General features: G+C 38.9%; 1 protein-coding gene across 1 annotated transcript in view; it reads right to left on the bottom strand.

The window, feature by feature from the left end:
* Nucleotides 1–21,147, bottom strand: part of ABCB11 (ATP binding cassette subfamily B member 11) — a 96,074-nt gene extending 74,927 nt beyond the window's left edge. Inside the window, exons 1-6 of the mRNA XM_064287025.1 lie at nt 21,030–21,147; nt 19,468–19,489; nt 15,883–15,934; nt 14,472–14,710; nt 1,886–1,973; nt 436–569 (exon numbers count right to left, since the gene is read on the bottom strand). Coding sequence (XP_064143095.1) covers nt 436–569; nt 1,886–1,973; nt 14,472–14,710; nt 15,883–15,934; nt 19,468–19,489; nt 21,030–21,105 — 611 coding nt within the window. The 5' untranslated portion in view covers nt 21,106–21,147. The remainder of the gene's footprint in view (nt 1–435; nt 570–1,885; nt 1,974–14,471; nt 14,711–15,882; nt 15,935–19,467; nt 19,490–21,029) is intronic.
* Nucleotides 21,148–22,635: the final 1,488 nt, after the last annotated feature.

The raw sequence follows: 22,635 nt of genomic DNA, 5'->3' as shown, positions 1-22,635 counted from the left end.
TTTTTAGTTTGACTCTTTCTATGGCTATTTTGGATTTTTGTTTTTGTTTTTTGTGTGCTCAAATTGCCTCCACAGACAGCAAGATAATTAGTTGCAAATGTTCTGTTTTTCCTCATAGACACATAGATTGTAACAGCTCTCGACTTCTCTTTTTAAGGCCAAATAACCCCCATTTCTTTAACTCTTTCCCATAATACTTCATCTCCAGTATTTCAATCAAGAGCCTACAAACTAAATTGCAGGACCCTGGCTTTCAAATTCTAGTGATCATATATAAGACATTATTTATGCTACTTATAAAAGTCCAATTTAAGATGCAAAATAAATTTTTTAAAAAACTGGAAATATATTTAAAATTGTTATTTAATTTAGAAACAAGGGTTTTATTACGGAAAAATCCCATATACATTACAACATTGTTCCATCAGTACTTACTCAGAGAATCTTGTATTGAGCTCTCCCACTGAATTGCAGTCAAACCACCCTATTTCCATTCTCATTACTCTCCTAAAGTAATATTTCCTCATTTTCTGTACCTGACGAGCTGCAGCAATAACCCAAAAGCATATCTGGAAATGGAGTGAGAAATTTTTAGCATTTCAATTTTTAAAATATTTATTAATTCCTTCTTTGCTTTTCAGACGAAAATAATTTCAAAATAACGGTTGAGAAAAGGAGAGAAAGAATTCACAAAATGCCTCTTCTTGGGAGCAAAGGCTCTCTAGCTGTAGGCTAGCTCTCAGATCAGCGGTGGACACGGAAGGAGGAAGACTTGGATTCGAATCCAGCTATGACACTCAAGCTACCCCACGACTTTTTGACTTAAGCTTTCCTTTCTTCACATGTAATGTAAGGCTCAGAGTGCTAAAATTATTACTGCTTTTAAATCATAATTTTGCTAGGTGAATTTTTCCCCTGAGAGGCCTCCCTGCAAGTATTCAGATATAGTTTTCAGGTTGTTGTTCAATGATTTTTAAGGAAAATAAGGCAAACATTATAACATAAGTAGGGACTCTGCTGGCAGGTAGCCCCCAACCAAAGCAAAGCGAGCCAGTCATAACTTCCTATGAAAGGATGGGAAAATTCATTTCTCTTTACAACTAACACTAACTTCCCGGAATTCTTGAATGAATGGGACAGAATTCATTATTTTTTTTTTTTCTACAGAAGAAGGCAAAAGATGAAATATTTTTCTCCCTTTAAAAAGGGTTAAGTGATTCCCAGACACTTCCATGGCATAAATCTAGAATATGCTCTAGATTCAGATTTACAGAACTTAGATTGGAATGCTGGTTGGTGAGACATTCAACAATGAAAGAGAAAAAGAAAGTATATTTTGCTTTCCTCTACCTCACCAGCCCCACCTTGCTCTAGACTACTCAGCTTCCTTGCACACTCACACCTCAACTGTCCATTACTGAGGTTAGAAGGGAGGATGGAGCAGGGAAGGACAAGGGAGGACACAAAATTAAAACTAAAAGTCTGTTTTCGATTTCACTGGACAACTGCTTGTATCCTCTTTCCTGCCTGAAGAGGAAGAATTCTATTCATTAAATCAAATCCACTGTCCCCCCCACCAACCCCAAAAAACGGTTGCTATTGAGTCGATTCTGATTCATGGCGACTGCATGTGCGTCAGAGTAAAACTATGCTCTGTAGGGTTTTCAATTGCTGATGTTTTGGAAGTAGATTGTCAGGCCTTTCTTCTGAGGCACCTCTGAGTGGACTCAAACTGCCAGCCTTTTGGTTAGCAACCAAAACCACGTTAACCTTTTGTGCCCCTGAAATAGAACTATAGTTCTTAGGACTTCTCAGAAGCTTGATTTCATTGTAATGTTTTTGAGCACGGACATCGATCTGCAAATAAAGTGGAGAAGATACTAACTTGAATATATCCTGCGACGAATGCTGCAATACCAATTCCAGCATAGTAAATGGCAAATGTGGTCATCTCACTTTCAATGTCCAGCAACCTTCAAAAGAAGGAAAAAAGGTTAAGGCTCACAAGTAGGGTCAAGCCAGCAAGGACAACATTTGTGGGTACAGAATGGTTTAAAAATTTAAAATGTAAAATATCTATTAAATATGTGTAAGGCATTTTATCTATCCAGAATTATAATGACGTCAATGAAATTCCTAAATAAGCTTCATAGTATCAATCACAGCAAAAATGGTCACTCCCTCCCTTTTTTTTTTTAACATGCAGAAATGCTATATAGGTCTGTGAAATAACGAATCAGCAATCTTTGGGAGCCAGGGGACCCTAGATGGCAGCCAAGTTCTCTCTCCACTTTGACCCCTTCCACTCGGGCTCAATACATTGTGACAGAGAAAGGTTTTAATGAACCTGATGAGCTTGAAAAGACATGGGTCGTAAGATGTGTGCTGTGAATCAGGAGGTTTACTGTCACCTCCTCCAGGATTCTAAGCCAGCTTTTGAACTCCTCCATCTCGGAGTGACACTGTGAAAAATGTGGGTGTCACCATCCCGTAGGGGAGAAAAAAGTACTTTTTTAGCCCTGTCTTTCTGCTTGCTACAGTCCATGAAGTTTCACGCTCCAGGACTATTTCTAAGATTGAAGCCAATATGAAGAAAACTCTTCAGCATTTTCCCAGCATGACTGCTATGCTGCAGGGCAGGGATGAGGCTTGGCAGGGGCAGGGAGAGGAGGAATACAATATTCTCAAATTGCTTCTATGAAATAAGGAATTTTACAATTAGAAAAATCAACATACTGGATGGATAACAATTCTGACCTTCGGGGACATGATGAAATGACATAGAGTCTATTTCTTTTAAAAATCAGAAGTCAGCATCTTTAGCATAGATGTTTTCATTTTATATCATTTCTGTTCATCATTGAATATATTTATATACAGTATATCTATGTGTTGTCTTGTCAACTACCTTGCAAGCTACTCTAGGGCAAGGGCTGTGCTTAAGCTGCTTGGCCACAAAGCCTGACGCCTGGCACAATACCTTACACATAGTCGGCACTCAGTAAATGTTTCTTGATTTTGCTTTGACTTTCAAACTACTAATTAGGAAGAGAAATGGCTGCCTTGCTTAATTCCTCTGACAATATCTAAACCAGATAAAATGTCTAGTGTTCAGTACCTTCCCTGTCTCTCATGATGATCTAGAGGAAGCCAGAGAATAAATAAGACCTAAAAAATTGTAAACTTACATGTATCCACAATCAGAGGCTGTTACAAAACCCTGTCTCTGTATAATACAAATAATGTCGTTTATAAGTGTAACTTTCTAGTGTATAAAAGAGGCAATGTTCTTGGTTTTCTATTTGTGAAGTGAAATGCAGGTGATCAAAAACAAAAAAGAACCAACATTTATCACAACATTTTACTTAGATTTACTGTGGTGCATACATTCTAGAGACACTCTAAGCAGACAGGAGGAAGTGCCTTCAGCACGAATAATGCAGTTTCCAGTTATGAACAAACATACGTGGCTTAATAGTGCTGGGCACCAATCCAGCTCACGGATTTACTAGAGCAAAGTTCAGGGTAGTTATATGGCTGCAGAATGTTACACAGAGGACGTGCATGGTTTATGATTCTTTTCACTCCTGAAGTTACCGTCAGACAAGTGGTTAACTCATTCTGGGAAGAAGTCATTAGGGTTTTTGAGGCTACTTGAGAATATTTCTGTGTCTGAGCACCAGGAAAAAACTAAGAGAAAACAAACGGAAGGGAAAACAGCAGACCTGGCTTGGTTCCCTTGAGTATCAAACGCTCCATCATCTGCACCTTTTGTGATTATAAAACCCAGGAAAGAATTCTATAAAGTGTGAAGGTTATTTGGGCCACAGAACTGACACCTTTTTTTCTGAACAACAAAATCTACATATATCTACTGGAATAAATTAAGATTTTCCTGACTTGTTGAACAGAGAAGAGGGGAGAGAGATAATAATTAGAGAGAATAGGTAAGAGACATTTTACAAAGATATCAGGATTCTTACTTTGCTTTTTATGAAAACAAAAGCATCATAAAATTCTATCACTCAACTTACACATCAAGGTTTTCCTATTTGTTGTTGTTGTTGTTGTTAGGTGCCGTCGAGTCAGTTCCGACTCACAGAGACCCTATGCACAACAGAAAAAACACTGCCTGGTCCTGAGCCATCCTCACAATCGTTAAGCTTGAGCTCATTGTTGCAGCCACTGTATCAATCCACCTCACTGAGGGTCTTCCTCTTTTCCACTGACCCAGTACTCTGCCAAGCATGATGTCCTTTTCCAGGGACTCATCCCTCCTGACAACATGTCCAAAGTATGTAAGATGCAGTCTCGCCATCCTTGCTTCTAAGGAACATTCTGGTTGTACTTCTTCCAAGACAGATTTGTTCATTCTTTTGGCAGTCCATGGTATATTCAATATTCTTCACCAACACCACAATTCAAAGGTGTCAACACTTCTTTGGTCTTCCTTATTCATTTTCCAGCTTTCACATGCATATGATGCAATTGACAATACCATGGCTTGGGTCAGGCGCACCTTAGTCTCCAGGGTGACATCTTTGCTCTTCAACACTTTGAAGAGGTCCTTTGCAGCAGATTTGCCCAATGCAATGCGTCTTTTGATTTCTTGACTGCTGCTTCCACGGCTGTTGATTGTGGATCCAAGTAAAGTGAAATCCTTGACAACTTCAATCTTTTCTCCGTTTATCATGATGTTGCTCATTGGTCCAGTTGTGAGGATTTTTGTTTTCTTTATGTTGAGGTGCAATCTGTACTGAAGGCTGTGGTCTTTGATCTTCATTAACAAGTGCTTCAGGTCCTCTTCACTTTCAGCAAGCAAGGTTGTGTCATCTGCATAATGCAGGTTGTTAATGAGTCTCCCTCCAAGCCCGATGCCCCATTCTTCTTCATAAGAGTCCAGCTTCTCGGATTATTCGCTCAGCATACAGATTGAATAGGTATGGTGAAAGAGTACACATTTCCTGACTTAAACCAATCAGTATCCCCTTGTTCTGTCTGAACAACTGCCTCTTGATCTATGTAAAGATTCCTCATGAGCACAATTAAATGTTCTGGAATTCCCATTCTTTGCAACGTTATCCATAATTTGTTATGATCCACACAGTCAAATGTTTTTGCATTGTCAATGAAACACAGGTAAACATCTTTCTGGTATTCTCTGCTTTCAGCCAGGATTCATCTGACATCAGCAATGATATCCCTGGTTCCACGTCCTCTTCTGAAAACAGCCTGAATTTCTGGCAGTTCCCTGTCGATATACTGCTGCAGCCGTTTTTGTATGATCTTCAGCAAAATTTTGCTTGCGTGTGATATTAATGATATTGTTCTATAATTTCCACATTTGGTTGGATCACCTTTCTTGGGAATAGGCATAAATATGAATCTCTTCCAGTCAGTTGGCCAGGAAGCTGTCTTCCATATTTCTTGGCATAGACGAGTGAGCACCTCCAGCACTTCATCTGTTTGTTGAAACATCTCAATTGATATTCCGTCAATTCCTGGAGCCTTGTTTTTCACCAGTGCCTTCAGAGCAGCTTGGACTTCTTCCTTCAGTACCATCAGTTCCTGATCATATGCCACCTCTTGAAATGGTTGAACATTGACTAATTCTTTTTGGTATAATGACTCAGTGTATTCCTTCCATCTTCTTTTGATGCTCCCTACATCATTTAATATTTTCCCCCATAGAATCCTTCACTATTGCAACTTGAGGCTTGAATTTTTTTCTTCAGTTCTTTCAGCTTGAGAAACGCCAAGCGTGTTCTTCCCTTTTGGTTTTCCATCTCCAGCTCTTTGCACATGTCGTTATAATACTTTACTTTGTTGTCTCGAGCCACCCTTTGAAATCTTCTGTTCAGTTCTTTTACTTCATCAATTCTTCCTTTTACTTTAGCTGCTTGACGTTCGAGAGCAAGTTTCAGAGTCTCTTCTGACATCCATCGTCATCTTTTACTAAAGCCAAAAGTGTTTAATTAAAAATACCTTGGAGGTCTTTATGACAAGATGCATTGCTTAACAAGAAGTTTTTCTTTCAACAGTTGTTATGAATTGTAGACCCTGTAACACTGATAGATGGTAGTGAACATCAGTGTCAGCTCTACACTGAGTGTCACATATCCATGTCATAGTTTCAGAACATTGGAGGCTCTGTATTCCTTAATGCACAGGACATTTACCTATGGACAAATGACTGATTATGGGTACAGTTGCTTTATAGAACATCTACACAGTATGGCAGCATACTGTAAGATTGATTCATTTTTCATTTCAGAGAATCCACAATTTTTCTTCCTCTGAGGAAGCTGTTTTTGTTTGTTCATAATTAAATTTTTTATTTTAAGATAATTGTACATTCATGAGCAGTTGTAAGAAATAATACAGAGAGATCGTGTATACCCTTTATCCAGTTTCCCCCAGTGGTAACATCTTGCGAAACTATAGGACAATATCTCTACGAGGTTACTGATAGTGATTTGGTCAAGATACAAAACATTTTCATCACCACATGATCCCGCATGTTGCCCTTTTATACCCACACCAGTTCCATCCTGCTCCCACCCCCTCCTTAACTCCCAGATACCACTACTCTGTTCTCAATTTCTATGATTTTGTTATTTTAAGAATATTTTAAAAATGAAATCATAAAATATGCCACCTTTTGTGATTGGCTTTTTGCACTCAACAGAATTCTCTTGAAATTTGTCAATAATTTGTTCATTTTTCATTGCTGAGTAGTATTCCATGGTATGGATATAAATCTCACTCAATGAAGGACATCTGGTTTGTTTCCAGTTTTTGTGTATTTCAAATACAGCTGCTATTTGTGTACGGATTTTTGTGTATGTCTTTTATTACCTTTCTTTAACTTATTGTCAAGGATAGAACTTCCAGTATTATGTTGAATAAGAGTAGAGAGAGTGAACATTCTTGCCTTGTTTCCAAATGTTTGGGTTTTTCTTGTTATCCTTCTGTTATTGATTTCTAGTTTGATTCCATTGTGGTTGAAAAACATTCTCTGCATGGTTTCAATGTTTTTAAAGTTGTTGAGGTTTGTTTTATGGCCCAGGATATGTTCAATCTTGGTATACTCTCCATAGGAACTGAAAAAATATGTATTCTGTAGTTTTGGGTGGAGTATTCAGTAAATCTTGATTAAATCCTGTCAGTTGATGGTGTTGTTGAGTTATTCTATGTCTTTGCTGATTCTCTGTCTAGTTTTCTATCAAATGTTGAGAGTTAGGTATTGAAGTCTTTCACTATAATTGTGAATTTGTCTTTCTCCTTTTAGTTCTATCAGTTTTTGCTGTACATATTTTTAAGCTCTGTTATTTCAAGTTTCTTGCAGACAGTATATAGTTATGTTTTTTAATTCATTCTGCCAATCTTTATCTTTTATTTGATGTATTTAGACCATTTACATTTAATGTAATTATTAATATGTTAGGGCTGAAGAATGTAACTTTATTTTTTGTTTTGTTTGTTCTCTCTGTTTTTCATTTCTCTGTTTTCTTTCTCCTGATTTCTTACAGGCTACTTGAGCATTTGCAGAATTTAATTTTGATTTATCTATAGTGATTTTGAGTGTATCTCTTTGTATAGTTTTTTTGTGGCTGCTCTAGGAATTTCATGATATATACATCACTTATCACAGTATACTGGTATTGCCATTTTACCAGCTTTAGCAAATTATAGAATGTTATCTCCCTTTACATTCTTTTTTTCTTTCCCATTGACAATATAATTGTCTTAAATATTTTCACATCAGACAGTGTTTTATAATAGAACTATGCCACTGCAATAATTTTTGCTTCCATCACCAAACATAATTTAGAAAACTCAAGGGGAGAAGGAAGGTCTATTGTATTTGCCCATATATGTGCTTGCCATGTTCTTCCTTCCTGATGCTCCAAGATTCCTTCTTTTATTCTTTCCTTTCTGTTTATAGATCTCCCTTTAGCCATTCTTTAATGGCAAGTCAGCTGATGGCAAATTGTCTTTATTTCCTTCACCTAGGAATATCTTGATTTCCCCTTCCATGAGGGCAATGGTGAATGTCCTGACTCTCCAGGAAATCTCTTGTGATCCCACCCCAGCAGTGAGGGCGAGGGACAATTTACTACATAAGGGGGTAGAAATTCAGGCCCCACACATGTTCTCCAGTGACATCACCCGGTGAGTGAAGAGGGAGGGAGGATTCATTACTCAACCTTACCCAAACTTTGCTGGCATGGGTGAGAGTGGGTTCACAATTTTTTCCGTGATGTTTAGCTGAAGTAGAACAATTATTATCTAAGAGTTTTCTTTCTTGCTAGGCTGTCCCTTTCCTGATCTTTTATTTAGACAGAACAAAATTTTGTTGGGACTTTTTTGGTCTGCACCTATTGGTATTTCTGGGTTGCCAGATTTTCCAGCATCCAGTCCAGGACATACATGTCATAAAGAAAACCCAGAGAACTCAAACATGTCATTTCTTGCATCTTGAGATCCCTAACCAGTCTGTCTTCTTTTCTCTACTTTTTAGAGGCTATGTTTGTTTTATATATAGTTTCCAGAAGTTTTAGTTGTACTTAGTGGAAGGAATAGGGAAAAAATATGTCTACTACATCTTCCCAGAGGTGGAAGTCTCTGTTTTAATTTTTTTTTAATTATCATACAATAAAATTAACTTATTTTTCTTTTGGTCTACAGTTACAAATTTAACATATGCATAACCCCTGGCAACCACTAGTCTGTTCTTCATCACTATAGTTTCCTCCTTTTGACAACATCATGTAAATGGAATCATGAAGAATGTAATTTTTCAAGACTAGTTCCATAGGTCATTTCAATTAATTTTTTTTTTTTACATTTACTAAATTTACTGGGGTAATCTATAGTTTCTTTAATTGTGACTTCAGGTCTACCATTAGTTCATGCTTCCCTTTTCTTATAGCAAAATTGTTAGTCTACCTGAAAACTTCCAAACACAATTGTTACCACTCTCATTGAATACAATGAGTGGCTTGGAAAATGCATAGCATGGGGTTTTGCCCACAATCGAAATTACTTGTTACATTGATGTATTCCCTGGGTGGAACCAGGTAATTTTATTCCCGGGAACAATGAAATTGAAACTGTCCTTTGCTGTGGTTTTGCACAAGATCTAGATATGTGTGGTCTACGGTAGGGCAGAACCGCAGCTGTTCCGAGTTGATGTAGGCGCTTTGTGCCTCAAAGCTCCAAGCTGCATTGATTAGGAGACATTGATTAAACTACTGCAGATCCCACTGAGAGGATGAATTTCTTGATTGTTTTTTGAACTCATGGTAACCTTTTGTACGACAATAGAAAGAAACGTTGCATGGTCTCGTGCTATCTTCATGATTGTCAGCATGTTTGAGTCCGTTGTTGTGGTTATAGTGTCAATCCATCTAACTGAGGTTTTTCCTCATTTTCCATGACCCTCTACTTTAACAAACATAATGTCATTTGCTAGGTATTGGTCTTTCCTGTTGTTGTGTCCAAAGTAAGTGAACCTAAGTTTCTCCATCCTTGCTTCTAACAAGCATTCTGTTTAATTTTTCTTAACACAGACTTATTCATTCTTCTGAAAATCCATGATATATTCAATATTCTCTCTCTACATCTCTCTTATTAACTGTCCCTCTTAAGAAAACTTGTGATTGCATTTAGGGTCCACCAGGATAATCCAGAATAACCTTCCTCATTTGAAGATTCTTATCGTAATCACATCCGCAAAAACTTTTTCCGTATAAGGTAACACTGACAGATTACAGGGACTAGGACCTGCATATTCTTTTTGGGGGGGAGGGCATTATTTAGCCTACCAAACCTATAATCAAAAAAGACAGACAAAAATAAGCATTGGAAAGGATGTGGAAAAATTGGAACCTTCATATACTGCTGGTGGGAATGTATTATGGTGCAGCCATTTTGGAAAACAGTCTGGTAGTTTCTCAAATGGTTAAACATAGAGTTACTATAAGATCTAGCAATTCTATTTCTATATATATATACCCAAGAAAAGGGAAAATATATGTACGCCCAAAAACTTGTACAAGAATGTTGATAGCAGCATTATTTATAATAGCCAAAAAGTGAAAACAATCCAGATGTCCATCAACCGACGAATGGATAAACTAAGATGTGGCTTATCCATACAATGTAATACTATTGTTCTATAAAAAGAAATGAAGTACTGATTCCTGACACAACATGGATGAACCTTGAAAACAAGCTAAGTGAAAGAAGCTGGTCACCAAGGACCATATATTGTGATTCCATTTATATGAAATTTTCAGAATAGGCAAATCTATATGGCCAGAATTTAGATTTATTACTGCCTAGACTTTGGGGGATGTGGGTAGGATGGAAAACTAGGTCATGATGGCTAAGGAGTATGGGGTTTCTTTTTTATTGTTGTTATTGATATACACTGCAAAACATACACCAATTCAACAGTTTCTACATGTAAAATTCAGTGACATTGATTACATTCTTCAAGTTGTACAACCATTCTCACCCTCCTTATCTGAGTAGTTCTCCATTAACATAAACTCACTTCCCCCTAAGTTTCCTATCTAATCCTTCAAGTTGCTGTTATCAATTTGATTCTATATTGATAGGTCTTGAAAGAGCACAGTGCTAAAAGCAGACATTTTTTAATAGTTAAGCTAAACTGTTGTTTGGTTTTAAGAAGACTTCAGAAGATATTATTGGTTTAAGGTTAAAGATTATCTCAAGGTAATCATTTCAGGGGTTCTTGAAGTTTGTTTTTGTGGTAATGAAAATACTGTAAAATTAATTGTGGTGAGGGATATACAACTCTGAATATACTAAGATCCATTGAATCATATACTTTAAATGGGTGAATTGTATGCTATGTGACTTGTATTTCAAAAAAAAAGTTGTTTAAAAAAGTGTATGGGTTGAAAGGAGCCTGGGTGATGCAATGGTTAGGTGCTCAGCTGCTAACTGAAAAGTTTGCAGTTAGAACTCACCCAGTGACTGTGTGGGAGAAAAGACCTGGCAGTCTACTCCTGTAAAGATTAAAAAAACAGCCTAGGAAACCCTGTAGGGTAGTTCTACTCTGTCACATTGCGTGGTTATGTGTCAAAAATTGATTCAAAGGCAGCAAACAACAACAACACAGGTTTAAAAACTCTAACTTCAAAATATTGTCTGAATAGATGAATGCATAAACTAAACATACGTTGTTAAGAAAATAGACTAGATCCAAGAGAAAGTATAGGCTCAGATTTTCACACTGATGCATCCGTATGTGGGCCAAGTAAGGACACAAGCTTCCAAATGGCTGTGATAGCTACTCTCCAAGATGGCCCCCAATGATCCTTGTCTCCTGCCACTCATATTCTTGTGTAGCCTTTCCCAAATTGTGCCAGGATTGGTCTGTGTGCCCAACAGAATATGACAGAAATTATAGTATGTCACTGCCACAATTAAGTTGTAAAAGATTTTGTGGCTCCCGTTTGAGTTTTTTACTTTCAATGGATAAAAGAAAACTTTAAAAAAGTAAATTGCATTGTAATTTTGGACTTCCCATTCTTTTACCTTATTGTTTGTTTGAGCAGAAATTCCGATAAAGTAATCAGGTGGCCTGGTGTTATGTAATGCCTATCAGTGTTATTTACTGATAGCCATTTGGAAAGCTATGCCTAGAAATTCCATTCAGTGGATTATAATTGATACATGGGAGATAATACCAAAAAAAAAAAAAAACAGTAAAACCAGCTTCTGTCATTACCATGCATGCTTAAGCTGCTAAAATTATTGGGTTACCCTGTGTATTCCAAGACTAATACACCTATTATAATAGCAATACTGTATCTTTCATGACATACTTTTCCCAAGGAAGAAATTTGTGAAAGAGCTGGGTAACTTTGAAGGTATATTAACTACTTACATGTCCTCTCCCTTCTCCTCTGTCCCACCCAAGTCTACTTTCACAGCAATCTTACTAATATGTTTTTCAGAAATATAACAAATAGTATTCATGTGAGTGACCATAATAACTCAAAACTGAAGTATTTAACTTGTCAAAGGAATTCCTGGTAAAGGAATGGCATAAAAAAGGTAGAGTTTGCACAATTTCAGATATCTATTTAAAATCAGAAAAATATGGACAAATTCCCATGCTACATGTCCGGTATTATCTGAATTTAGCCAAAGTCCATGGACTCTTAGAAGCCCCTAGTTTGCACAGTTTGCTCACCTTCCGGTAAATGACCCAGGAAGAATGAATAGAGTGTACGTTGTTGTTGTTGGCTGCCTTAGAGTCAGTCCCGACTCATGGTGACCCTATGCACAATGGGATTGTCTCACCTTAGCCTGGAAGCTCCGCTTAAACTTGTTCAGCGTCATAGAACACACAAGCCTCCACTGACAGACAGGTGGTGGCTGCCCACGAGGTGCATTGGCAAGACTGATACCTGGGTCTCCCACACGGAAGGTGAGAATTCTACCACTGAACCACCACCGCCCGCGAGCAATGAGTAACCACAGCGAATTTCCTTCTTTTTGGATGGTGTGACTCACGCATTAAAAGTAGATTCATTCTTTAACTTATCTAAAAAATATTTAAGAGTACCTGGAAGCTCTGGTCACATGATGGTTAAGGGCTCAGGCTGTTAACCAAAATGTTGGCAGTTTGAATCCACCAGCCACTCCTTGGAAATCCTATGGGTTTGTTCCACTTTGTCCTATACGGTTGCTATGAGTCGGAATTGAGTCGATGGCAATGGGGTTTTTACAGGTATCATGGGTGTATAGACCATGAATTTTGGCCCCTCTAACTTTTTTTTTTAACATTTATTTCCAAATTTTTAGGCATAACAACATATACTTACAGGATTCCTCCCTTGAAAAATTTATCGCCATGACTGTTAATGGCTTGGGTCAAATTACATCATACGAAAGCCTGATGGCATTTTTCCCAACGTAGGGAGTGATTTTCTTTATATTTTAGGTCATACCGGCCTGTAAAAAGCAGTTCATTTCTGTTGTCCAACATAAATAAGGGATTTAAGGACTGTTCTATGATTCTTTCAAATGAAAAGATACCTCCAAATTTAGAAAAGAAACAGATGTATTTAGACATTAGGAAATTTATTTCTAATAAGTAGTGTTGTTAATTTCTAAAAGATACCTCTGTACTTTGTATGTTATCCTGCACTTTTCCTTCAAGCATTTACCAGTTTGTAACTACATATTTATTTGAATGATCATTGATTTATTGATGATCTCACCAACTAGATTTAAGCTCCTCAAGGATAAGGACCACTGGATCCTTGATGCTTACACAAGTGCCTGGTACATAGTTGGCCTTCAAAAGATTTTAGTTGAGTGAGTGAATGACCCTAAGAGTAGATATTATGGAAGAGTGTCAGTGATTTGGAAAGACTTATTCATGGTCTGGAATCAAGCCTCTAGTAAATTTCAAAAATGAAGGTAGAAATATGAATTCATTTGGGAGAGCCATTCCAAGTGTCTTCCTAGTCAAGATGTGCCCTCGGTTTTTTAGCCTGAGTAAGTGAGTTAATACGTGCAAATGAGCCTGTTCTGCCCTTAAGGCAGGTTACAAAACCCATGTTATGATAGCGAGTCAGCCCTTTGTACACTAACGACTCACTGATTACAAGATGGCCTGTCAGACTTATCCCAAAGAGAACAGTAGCACAGAGAGTGTGTCCGAGTCTGACTATTTCTGCATGGCTGTGCTACTCTTCCATGGGAACTCAACTACTGACTGAGACTACTCCAAGTCATGCTGTTGTTGTGCATCACTGAGTTGATTCTGACTCATAGGAACCCTATAGGACAGAACAGAACTGCCCCAAAGGGTTTCCTAGGCTATAATCTTTACAGAAGCAGATTTCTAGGCCCTTCCTCCCACTGAGCAGCTGGTGGGTTCCCAGAGCTGACCTTCCTGTTACTAGCTGAGCATTTAACCACTGCACCACTAGGGCTCCTTCCCAAGTCGTGTAGCATGCTTATGAAATTCCCATCATAGAGAGAAGGCTCTGAATCAAGTGGGTCATCAGCCACAGCCACAGAAGCTAAAGGGCAAAAGAAGTTAGCAAAAAAGGAAAAGAAGAAGAAAGAAATTCATGGGTATCATGGGACATGGCAAGGACTAAAGTAAAATTCATGGGCCTCTTCCCTAGTGGGGTAAATCACTGGGTCAAGCGTAAGTCTCTATTCAACGAAGTGATTTAATTCAAATGATGTATTTAATGGGTAATTTGCGATCGTGTTGTTAAGACTGGAAAACTCAGTAGGAGGGAAAGAACCTCAGGGAAGAGTAATTTGTAGAAATATAGGTAAATTTAAGTTTCTGTTTGTTCTGTGTTAAATACCACTCCAGCTTAACCAATAAATTCCCCTTTACACATTTTCAAAAACATTTTAAGATATGTGCAAAAAGTACAAAACAAAAAATAGCAGCCTACCCACAACTTGTTCCATTTGTCACATTCTGGTTCAGGGAGCTGTTGATCCATACTATGGTGTTATTTACACATTCTTTCCCAGGGGTCTGGAGTTCTTGTATTTCAGTGTCATAGTCAATAAAAACATCTGTCATTGTGCCAAAAACGAGTAGCAGGACTGGCTGGGCCACTCCATGGAGTAATGCACATAAACTTCCCACAAACATCAGCCAAATGTCAGTCGATGAAGAAAACCGAAACTTGAAAAACAAAGGGTTCAAAGATCATCTATAGGTGAAAAGCTGAAGACATAGGACTATTAGTTACTAGAATCCGATAAATAGTATGTAACATCAAATTTTATGAGAATCATCTTGATTGGACAGTAGTGTTCACACTAACTAGATGAAAATTAACTGTACGCCAATTATCTAAAACATTAAAAAAAAAAAAAAAAACCCATTGCCGTCGAGTCGATTCGGACTCATAGCGACTCTATAGGACAGAGTAAAACTGCCCCATTGGGCTTCCAAGGAGCTGCTGGTGGATTTGAACTGCCGACCTTTTGATTAGCAGCTATAGCACTTAACCACTACGCCACCAGGGTTTCCAATCTAAAACATTAGGTTCCTACATTATTAAAATCATGGTGACCCCGTGTGTATCAGTGTAGAACTGTGTTCCATATGCTTTTCAGTGGTTGAGTTTTTGGAAGTAGGATTGCCAGGCCTTTCTTCTGAGGTCCCTATTAGTTGACTTGAACCTCCAGCCTTTCAGTTAGCACCCAAGCACATTAGCCATTTGCACCACCCAGGGACTCCCTTACATTATTATTTTATGCTATTTCGTTTCTAGTCCCTGAATTTATTCTCTTTCCTTCATGAGCTAAATTTAGTTCTTAGCTATTCTTTCACTATTTAAGGGGGAAATAATTCCTGTCACAACACTCCTGCCAAGTGGATATGCTCTGCAGGGAATTCAACAATAGCATATATCGGGCTCATGGAACTGATACTGGCCATGAAGAATGCCTATTTGTGCCTAAATGCCTCCACCCTCTGCAAACTTGGGGGAAATACCTATACTATGGAATTTCTAAAAGCTTGTCATAAGAATAAATATACATGACATGATTACTGTTATGATTTTTCTCGTTGAAATGATAATTTGGGCTTAGTGATTGTTTTCCAGGACTCGTTTCTGAATCTACCATGTAGGATTTGTGTGATTAATCAGCAACATAGTTCTATCATTATGTAGCATGTTATCACATAGGCAAAGATTATGACTGAAAAAAAGTAATCACACAGGCCAATATGACTAAAGATTAATACTTCCTTCCCGATCTGAACAAGTCACAGCTGCAAAATCCATGTCATAAATCAACACCTTCGTGGCCTACAGTGCAGCATGCCCAGGGCAGTTTTATTACCAATTGAAAGAAGCCAACTCGAACGTTGCCACTCTTCTTCTCATCTTGTAACCTGAGGAGAAAAACGGGTATAAGAACAGTCCTTTCCAAAACAGTGAGTTCTTTCTAGGTGATGATTATATGAGTCAATCTTTAGTAAGGAAGAAAGCTCTCACTGGTTGAAAAATTCTTGCCAAGCCAAAACAAACCAAACTCAATGCCATGGAGTCCGTTCCGACTCATAGTGACCCTATAGGACAGGGTAGAACTGCCCCATAGGATTTCCAAGGCTATAATCTTTACAGAAGCAGACTGCCACACCTTTCTCTCACAGAGAAGCTGGTTGGTTCGAACGACTGACCTTTTGGTTAGCAGCTGAACTCTTTAGCCACTGCATTACCAGGGCTTCTCTTGCCAAGCCAAAAAAAAAAAAACAAAAACCAAACCCATTGCCGTTGAGTCAATTCCAACTCATAGCGAACCTATAGCCAGGTATTTTAAAAACAAGCTTTTGCTCTTCTAGAATAACCTCTTCTAGAGATTACAGTAGCTCAGTGGTTAAGAGCTCAGACTGCTAACCAAAAGGTTGGCAGTTCAGATCCACCATCACTCCTTGGAAACCCTATGGGGCCAGTTTTATTCTGTCCTATAGGGCCGCTATGAGTCGGAATCAACTCGACGGCATCTGGTTGGGTTTTTTTTTTATAATTTTTATTGAGCTTTAAGTGAATATTTACAAATCAAGTCAGTCACATACAAGCTTATATACACCTTACTCCATACTCTCACTTACTCTCCCCCTAATGAGTCAGCCCTTCCAGTCTCTCCTTTAGTGACAATTTTGCCAGTTTCTAACCCTCTCTACCCTCCCATCTCCCCTCCAGACAGGGGATGCCAACACAGTCTCAAGTGTCCACCTGATACAAGTAGCTCACTCTTCATCACCATCTCTCTGCAACCCATTGTCCAGTCCCTTCCACGTCCGATGAGTAGTCTTCGGGAATGGTTCCTGTCCTGGGCCAACAGAAGGTTTGGGGACCATGACCGCCGGGATTCCTCTAGTCTCAGTCAGACCATTAAGTATGGTCTTTTTATGAGAATTTGGGGTCTGCATCCCACTGATCTCCTGCTCCCTCCGGGGTTCTCTGTGGTTTGGGTTTTTTTGAAACTTCCTTCTAACTCTTAAAAATTTTACATCTACACTAAATAGTCTTGATATGGTGAAAACTTGAAGAAAACTCCCATACTTCCCATAAAATCATATTTCTTTAGTATTTCTTATTCATTCCACTTCTCAGAAGGTCCTATTTAACCCTTCCTTGATCTGCTCAAGAGCCCTGGTGGTGCAGTGGTTAAGAGCTACAACTGCTAAACAAAAGGTCAGCAGTTTGAATCCACCAGCCACTCTTGGAAACCCTATGGGGCAGTTCTACTCTGTCCTGTAAAGTGGCTGTGAGTCGGAATTGACTTGACAGAAACAGGTTAGGTTTGTTTTTTTTGTTTTGTTTTGTTTAACCTACTCAACTCCAGGGAGCTCACTTCACCTAGCCACCCACTCTGTGGACCTACCATCACCAGAGACTTAGTTGACACTCTGTGGCTGTCCATGCATCTCGTTTTCTCACTTCCTTCCCCCTTCCTCACCTATTTGTCTGCCTCTGTTGAGACCTGCAGCCCCCTGAGCCCTTCCTTCCTCATTCATCCCATGTCCCACTGCCCAGCATTCAGACTACATTCTCACCATTATCCTCAATCCCTTTCCCTTTCCCATGGAAACCCTATCTCTGCACCCATCCAACTGCTTCCCCCTCTAGCTGGGCTGCTGAGCCTGCTAAAGAAAACCTCACCACCATGTGAAGTGATGCCACAACATGCCCTGTCACTCAATGCTCTAAATTCCCATTTGAACTTGGACTAGAATCCTTACTAAAATAACCCAGGCCCTTATTGGTCTGGCCCCGTTAGCTCTCTGATCTCAACCTCAACTACTCTTCTCCTTGTTCTCACCATTCCACTGACCTGGCCTCTTTGCTGATCAAATTTGTTGCCACCTCAGGGTTTTTGTACTTGCTAGTCCCTCCTCCCAGAATAATCTGTCTTCAGATACCCAAGGTCCAGCTCCTTCCCTTCCTTTAGATCTTCACACAAAAGTCACCTTCTCAATGGAGTCTTCAAAGCCAAAGACTAAAATTTCAACACCCCCACCACCATTTCATATCTGTTTTCATGTTTACATTTTCTTCTTTGAAGAAGCCCCTGGAGATCTTCTTCTGTAAGGTTACAGTCATTGAAAACCCTATGGAATGCGGTCCTCCTTTGAAACATGCGGGATCGCCATGAGTCGTAATCAACTCAATGAGCAATGGGTTTACCCTAATCCATTGCCATCAAGTCAATTCAGACTCATAGCAACCCTATAGGACAGACTAGAACTGCCCCGTAGGACTTCCAAGGCTGTAACTCTTTACCGAATTAGATTGCCACATCTATCTCCCTTAGAGGAGCTGATGGGTTCAAACCATTGACTTTTCAGTAAGCAGCTGAGTGCTTAACTACTGTGCCACCAGGGCTCCTGGGTTTACCATAGTATATATTTTATTCACTTATGGTGCTTATTATGCCTCCCTTACTAAAATGTAAGCTCCTCAAGGGCAAAAATGTTTGCCTATTTTGTTCTATATCCTCAGCACCTATAATAGTGTCTGGCGCCTAGTCAGCACTCAATTAACATTTATGAACTGAATGAATGGATGTCTGAATGTATGGTCTCCAGCCTTAGCTCGACCCTCTACATGGTACTTCATTACTCTACAGATCCCCCCGCCGCCCATCTCCCTCAGCAGCTTTGTCAAACTTGAAGAGCCATCTTCTCATTCTATGTTATTGCATCTACCAGGAAACAGATTCGTCTCCCCTAAAAACAGCAGGACTCACTCAACTTCCTGCTCATCCTCTCATTGCCATTCATCTGCACCCACACCCATTTTCATCTACTCACCCAGGCCCAGGCTGACCCTACCACGCCTAGTCCAAAGCTAACCTCTCCCCACCTACCTCTTCCCCTTTCATGAATTATTACAATTTCTTAAATTACTTTCAACCCCTCCCTTCCACCACCTCCATTTCCAGAATTCACTCAGTGCCTCCCTTCTGTCTTCTATGTTAAAAAAAAAATAGATCCTATTTAATCCTGCCTTCATGCCAAAGTATAATAAACTGACATTTGTTTGTTTTATATCAGAATTTAAACTCTTAAAAGAGAAATGTCTAATAATTGAATTTTAAGTTTCTACTATTTCCCTGTGGGGTTCTGAGGCCTCCTGTGTTTCCATGAAATCATGCTTGTAGTCCACTCTCCTTCTGTCCTCATGTTCCTAGATGCCCAGGGGAAATTTGGAGCTAATGCAGAAGGGATACTCCAAAAGCTTTTGAAATCAAACTGTAGTCTTTTATTAAAGAGGAAAAGAATGGATTATATGGGTTTTTATTTACTGTTATAGGATGTGCAATGTGCATGAAAATATTGCCGTTGCTCTGTGTCTTTTGCTTAGAATATTACGCAGTTATTTCTAGAAAAGATGCTGCATTGTTGAAATAATCACTTACCTTGATTTCTTATCATTGTTACCTGTCAGAATAGAAACAAGGCATAAGGCAGTTAGCAATAATTACAAAATGCAACACAGTAATTAATATTATTGCTCTAGAAAAACGGTCCTATAAAATACTTTTATTCATGGAACATTGAGAAATGATTATTTGCTTTTTCTCTTCTCTTGGTGTTTCTCTCTCTCTCTTTCTCTCTCCCTCCATATTATAGAAGAAGGTATGCTTTAAGGTTCAGGACTGCTGCCTCAACTACACTTCTGGACTTTGCCCCAGGACATGAAATACTTGTACCTTCTGAATATCAAATGGAGACCAATATTCCCAATTTAGCTAAAGAAATTTGATATTTTGAACCATAAAATAATACAAATATTTATTGTTTTGTTCTTCAGAAACATCAGTACCTATCTACTTATAATATAGACCACAATTAATTAACTAGGCAAAAAGATCTTATTGACACTCCCACACCAATAGAAGCCATAAAATTCAGCCACATATTATTATCCCCAGTGTAGGTCAGAGCAGATGTAGAGGTAGGAGATAGAAGTGTGGGTTCTGGGCCATGGGTATAAGGAAGCCACAGGGAAAAGACCCCTACAGTGCTTACATCATCCATCACCATGGTCAATTCTTCCTGGTTCCACTGGCATTTTAATTTACCAGGTGGGATAAGAGTAAAGAGGCATTGTAGTGCAGGTGGAGTCCCTGGTTGGTGCGGGTTATATACTTGGTTGCTAAAAAGAAGGGTGGGGGGTTCAAGTCCACCCAGAGGTGCCTTGGAAGAAAGGCCTGATGATCTACTTCCAAAAAATCAGCCATTGAAAACCCTATGAAGCACAGGTAAACTCTGATACACATGGGGTCACCAGGAGTCAGAATCAACTCACAACAGCTGATTTTTTATAGTGCAGATAGAGGTTAATATCTTGGGCTTGAGAATCAGACAAACTGGATTAGAATTATGGCTTCATTATTAGTCATATGACTGTGGCCAAGGTGTTTAACGAATCTAAGTCTTGGTTTCTTTTTCTTCATCTGTAAAATATAAAATCTTTAGAATTAAAAAATAATAAGGGTTTAGAATCATCTATGCTCACTATAAGTGAAATACTAGTGCCATGGGCCCCCTTCCATGTTATCTCATTCCAGCCAGCAGAGCCTGGATGCAGTTCTTCTAGGGGAGCTATGGCTCCTAAATGATTGCACTGTCACTACTGTGATCAATAACCACAATCTGTGGGTTGTTATCCATTGGAATCGACTCAATAGCACACAACAACAGCAACATGACTAAAGTTAATGCCACTAGCCTGTACAGGAACAACCCTACTCCACATAGGAAAGAAATGTACATAGGCCTCAACTCAGTATTCACTTATCCACCTTTGTACATTCTTTCCAAGTACTTTCAAGCATTGCTTTACATGGATTCTAGGGATGGCAACACAGGTTGTGTGTAAGAATCACGCACATATCGTTACTTGAAACTTTACTACCTCATCCTGCTTTTGTTCTCACTTCTCTTTGTATGAGAGATGGAGAAAAAGACCACTTACATGATCCATCTGACTCAAAACCATGATTCTCCTCTCCAAATTTCTTCACACTGTGGAGGATTACTGAGTCAGACATAGTAATTGTGTTCTATAGCCAACCACCCTAAAAGATAAAATTAAAAAATCACTGCAATTATTAACCTTTTCTCTTCTTTAATCAAGGTCTCAAAATGTAAGAACAATTTGGTTCAAGAAATGGTCTTCACTAATCAAGCTCAGACAAAAGTGAATTTTTAATTGGTTAATTGGTCCACGAAGGAACCTAACAGTATTCTCTGGTTGTTGGATGGATGGTTTCTTTTCATTTATTTTTTCTTTCTGCTTATCTGTGCTTTAATATTTGTTTGTTTGTTTACTGAACAAAGAGAAGCACATATAACAACTGGTAACCTTCTTGGGTCAGTGTATCTGAGAATTGGGATCTAACAACACCCAAACACTGGTGGGCAGCCTACAGTCCTCCACTATAAATGCAAACCCATGATGAGTCCAGCTGGAACCAAGGGAGCTAAGGAGAGACATTTTCTGAATAAAATATAAATGCCTGCCACAGAGTTATGTTTAGTCTTATTCCCAGTGGAAAAAAATCAGTCTGAAAAGGGTGCAAGATTAGAATTCCAGGAGACTTTATGCTTCATTAACATCCTCTGCTCCAAACACAGCTACAATAGATAACATGCCTGAAAAAAAAAAAAAAAAAGAGGCAGGAAAGAGAAACACAAAGATACAGCCAGGCTCAAATAAATAAAAGTAAACATCTCCATTAACAGAAATGGAAGAATACCCTGAGTTAAAAAGAGCACAGAAGCTGCTGGTGTTTGGACCCAGGGGTCTGGAGCCAGCTTCAGAAAGGACAAAAAGTACCCTGTGTGAAACAGGGGGTTAGAGACCACCTTTCTGCTTGAAGCCAGGGGCTAAGTTGGGCCTCCTGCACTGAGAGAACTCTGAAAAAAACTAATGCTCATTATTGTCTGAGATTATTTCTTATGGTGAGCGGCAGACCCTGGGAGGTTATAGGGAGAGAGAGGAGATACAGAGAGTGACTATATAGACTGAATACAGAGAAAGTGAATGTATATAATGAATATATATATGTATAGTACAGTATTGTATTAGTATTTGTATAGTATAATATTCGTATTGTATCGTATAAAAGATCCACTGCTGTCGAGTCAATTCCAACTCATAGCAACCCTATGAGCTTCCAAGGAGGGCGTGGTGGATTCAAACTGCTGACCTCTTGGTTAGCAGCCATAGCACTTAACCACTACACCACCAGGGTTTCCATAGCACAGCACAGCACAGCACAGCACAGCACAGCACAGCACAGCACAGCACAGCACAGCACAGCACAGCACAGCACAGCACAGCACAGCATACATAATAAAAAAAAAAAAAAGCATAATAGGAGCCTGGATAGTGCAAGCGGTTTGCGATTAACTGCTAACCTAAAGGTTGGTGGTTTGCATCCACTCACCACTCCACAGAAAAAGGCCTGGCAAACTGTTTTCGTAAAGAATGCAGCCAAGAAAACCCTATGGAGCAGTTAGTTCTACTCTGTAACGCATGGGGCTGCCATGAGTTGGAATCGGCTTGATTTCAACAG

The sequence above is a fragment of the Loxodonta africana genome, chromosome 6, assembly GCF_030014295.1.
Source record: "Loxodonta africana isolate mLoxAfr1 chromosome 6, mLoxAfr1.hap2, whole genome shotgun sequence".
NCBI lineage: Eukaryota > Metazoa > Chordata > Mammalia > Proboscidea > Elephantidae > Loxodonta > Loxodonta africana.
The sequence above is the reverse complement of the archived record's forward strand: the minus strand, read 5'-3'. Positions and strand labels throughout refer to the sequence as shown.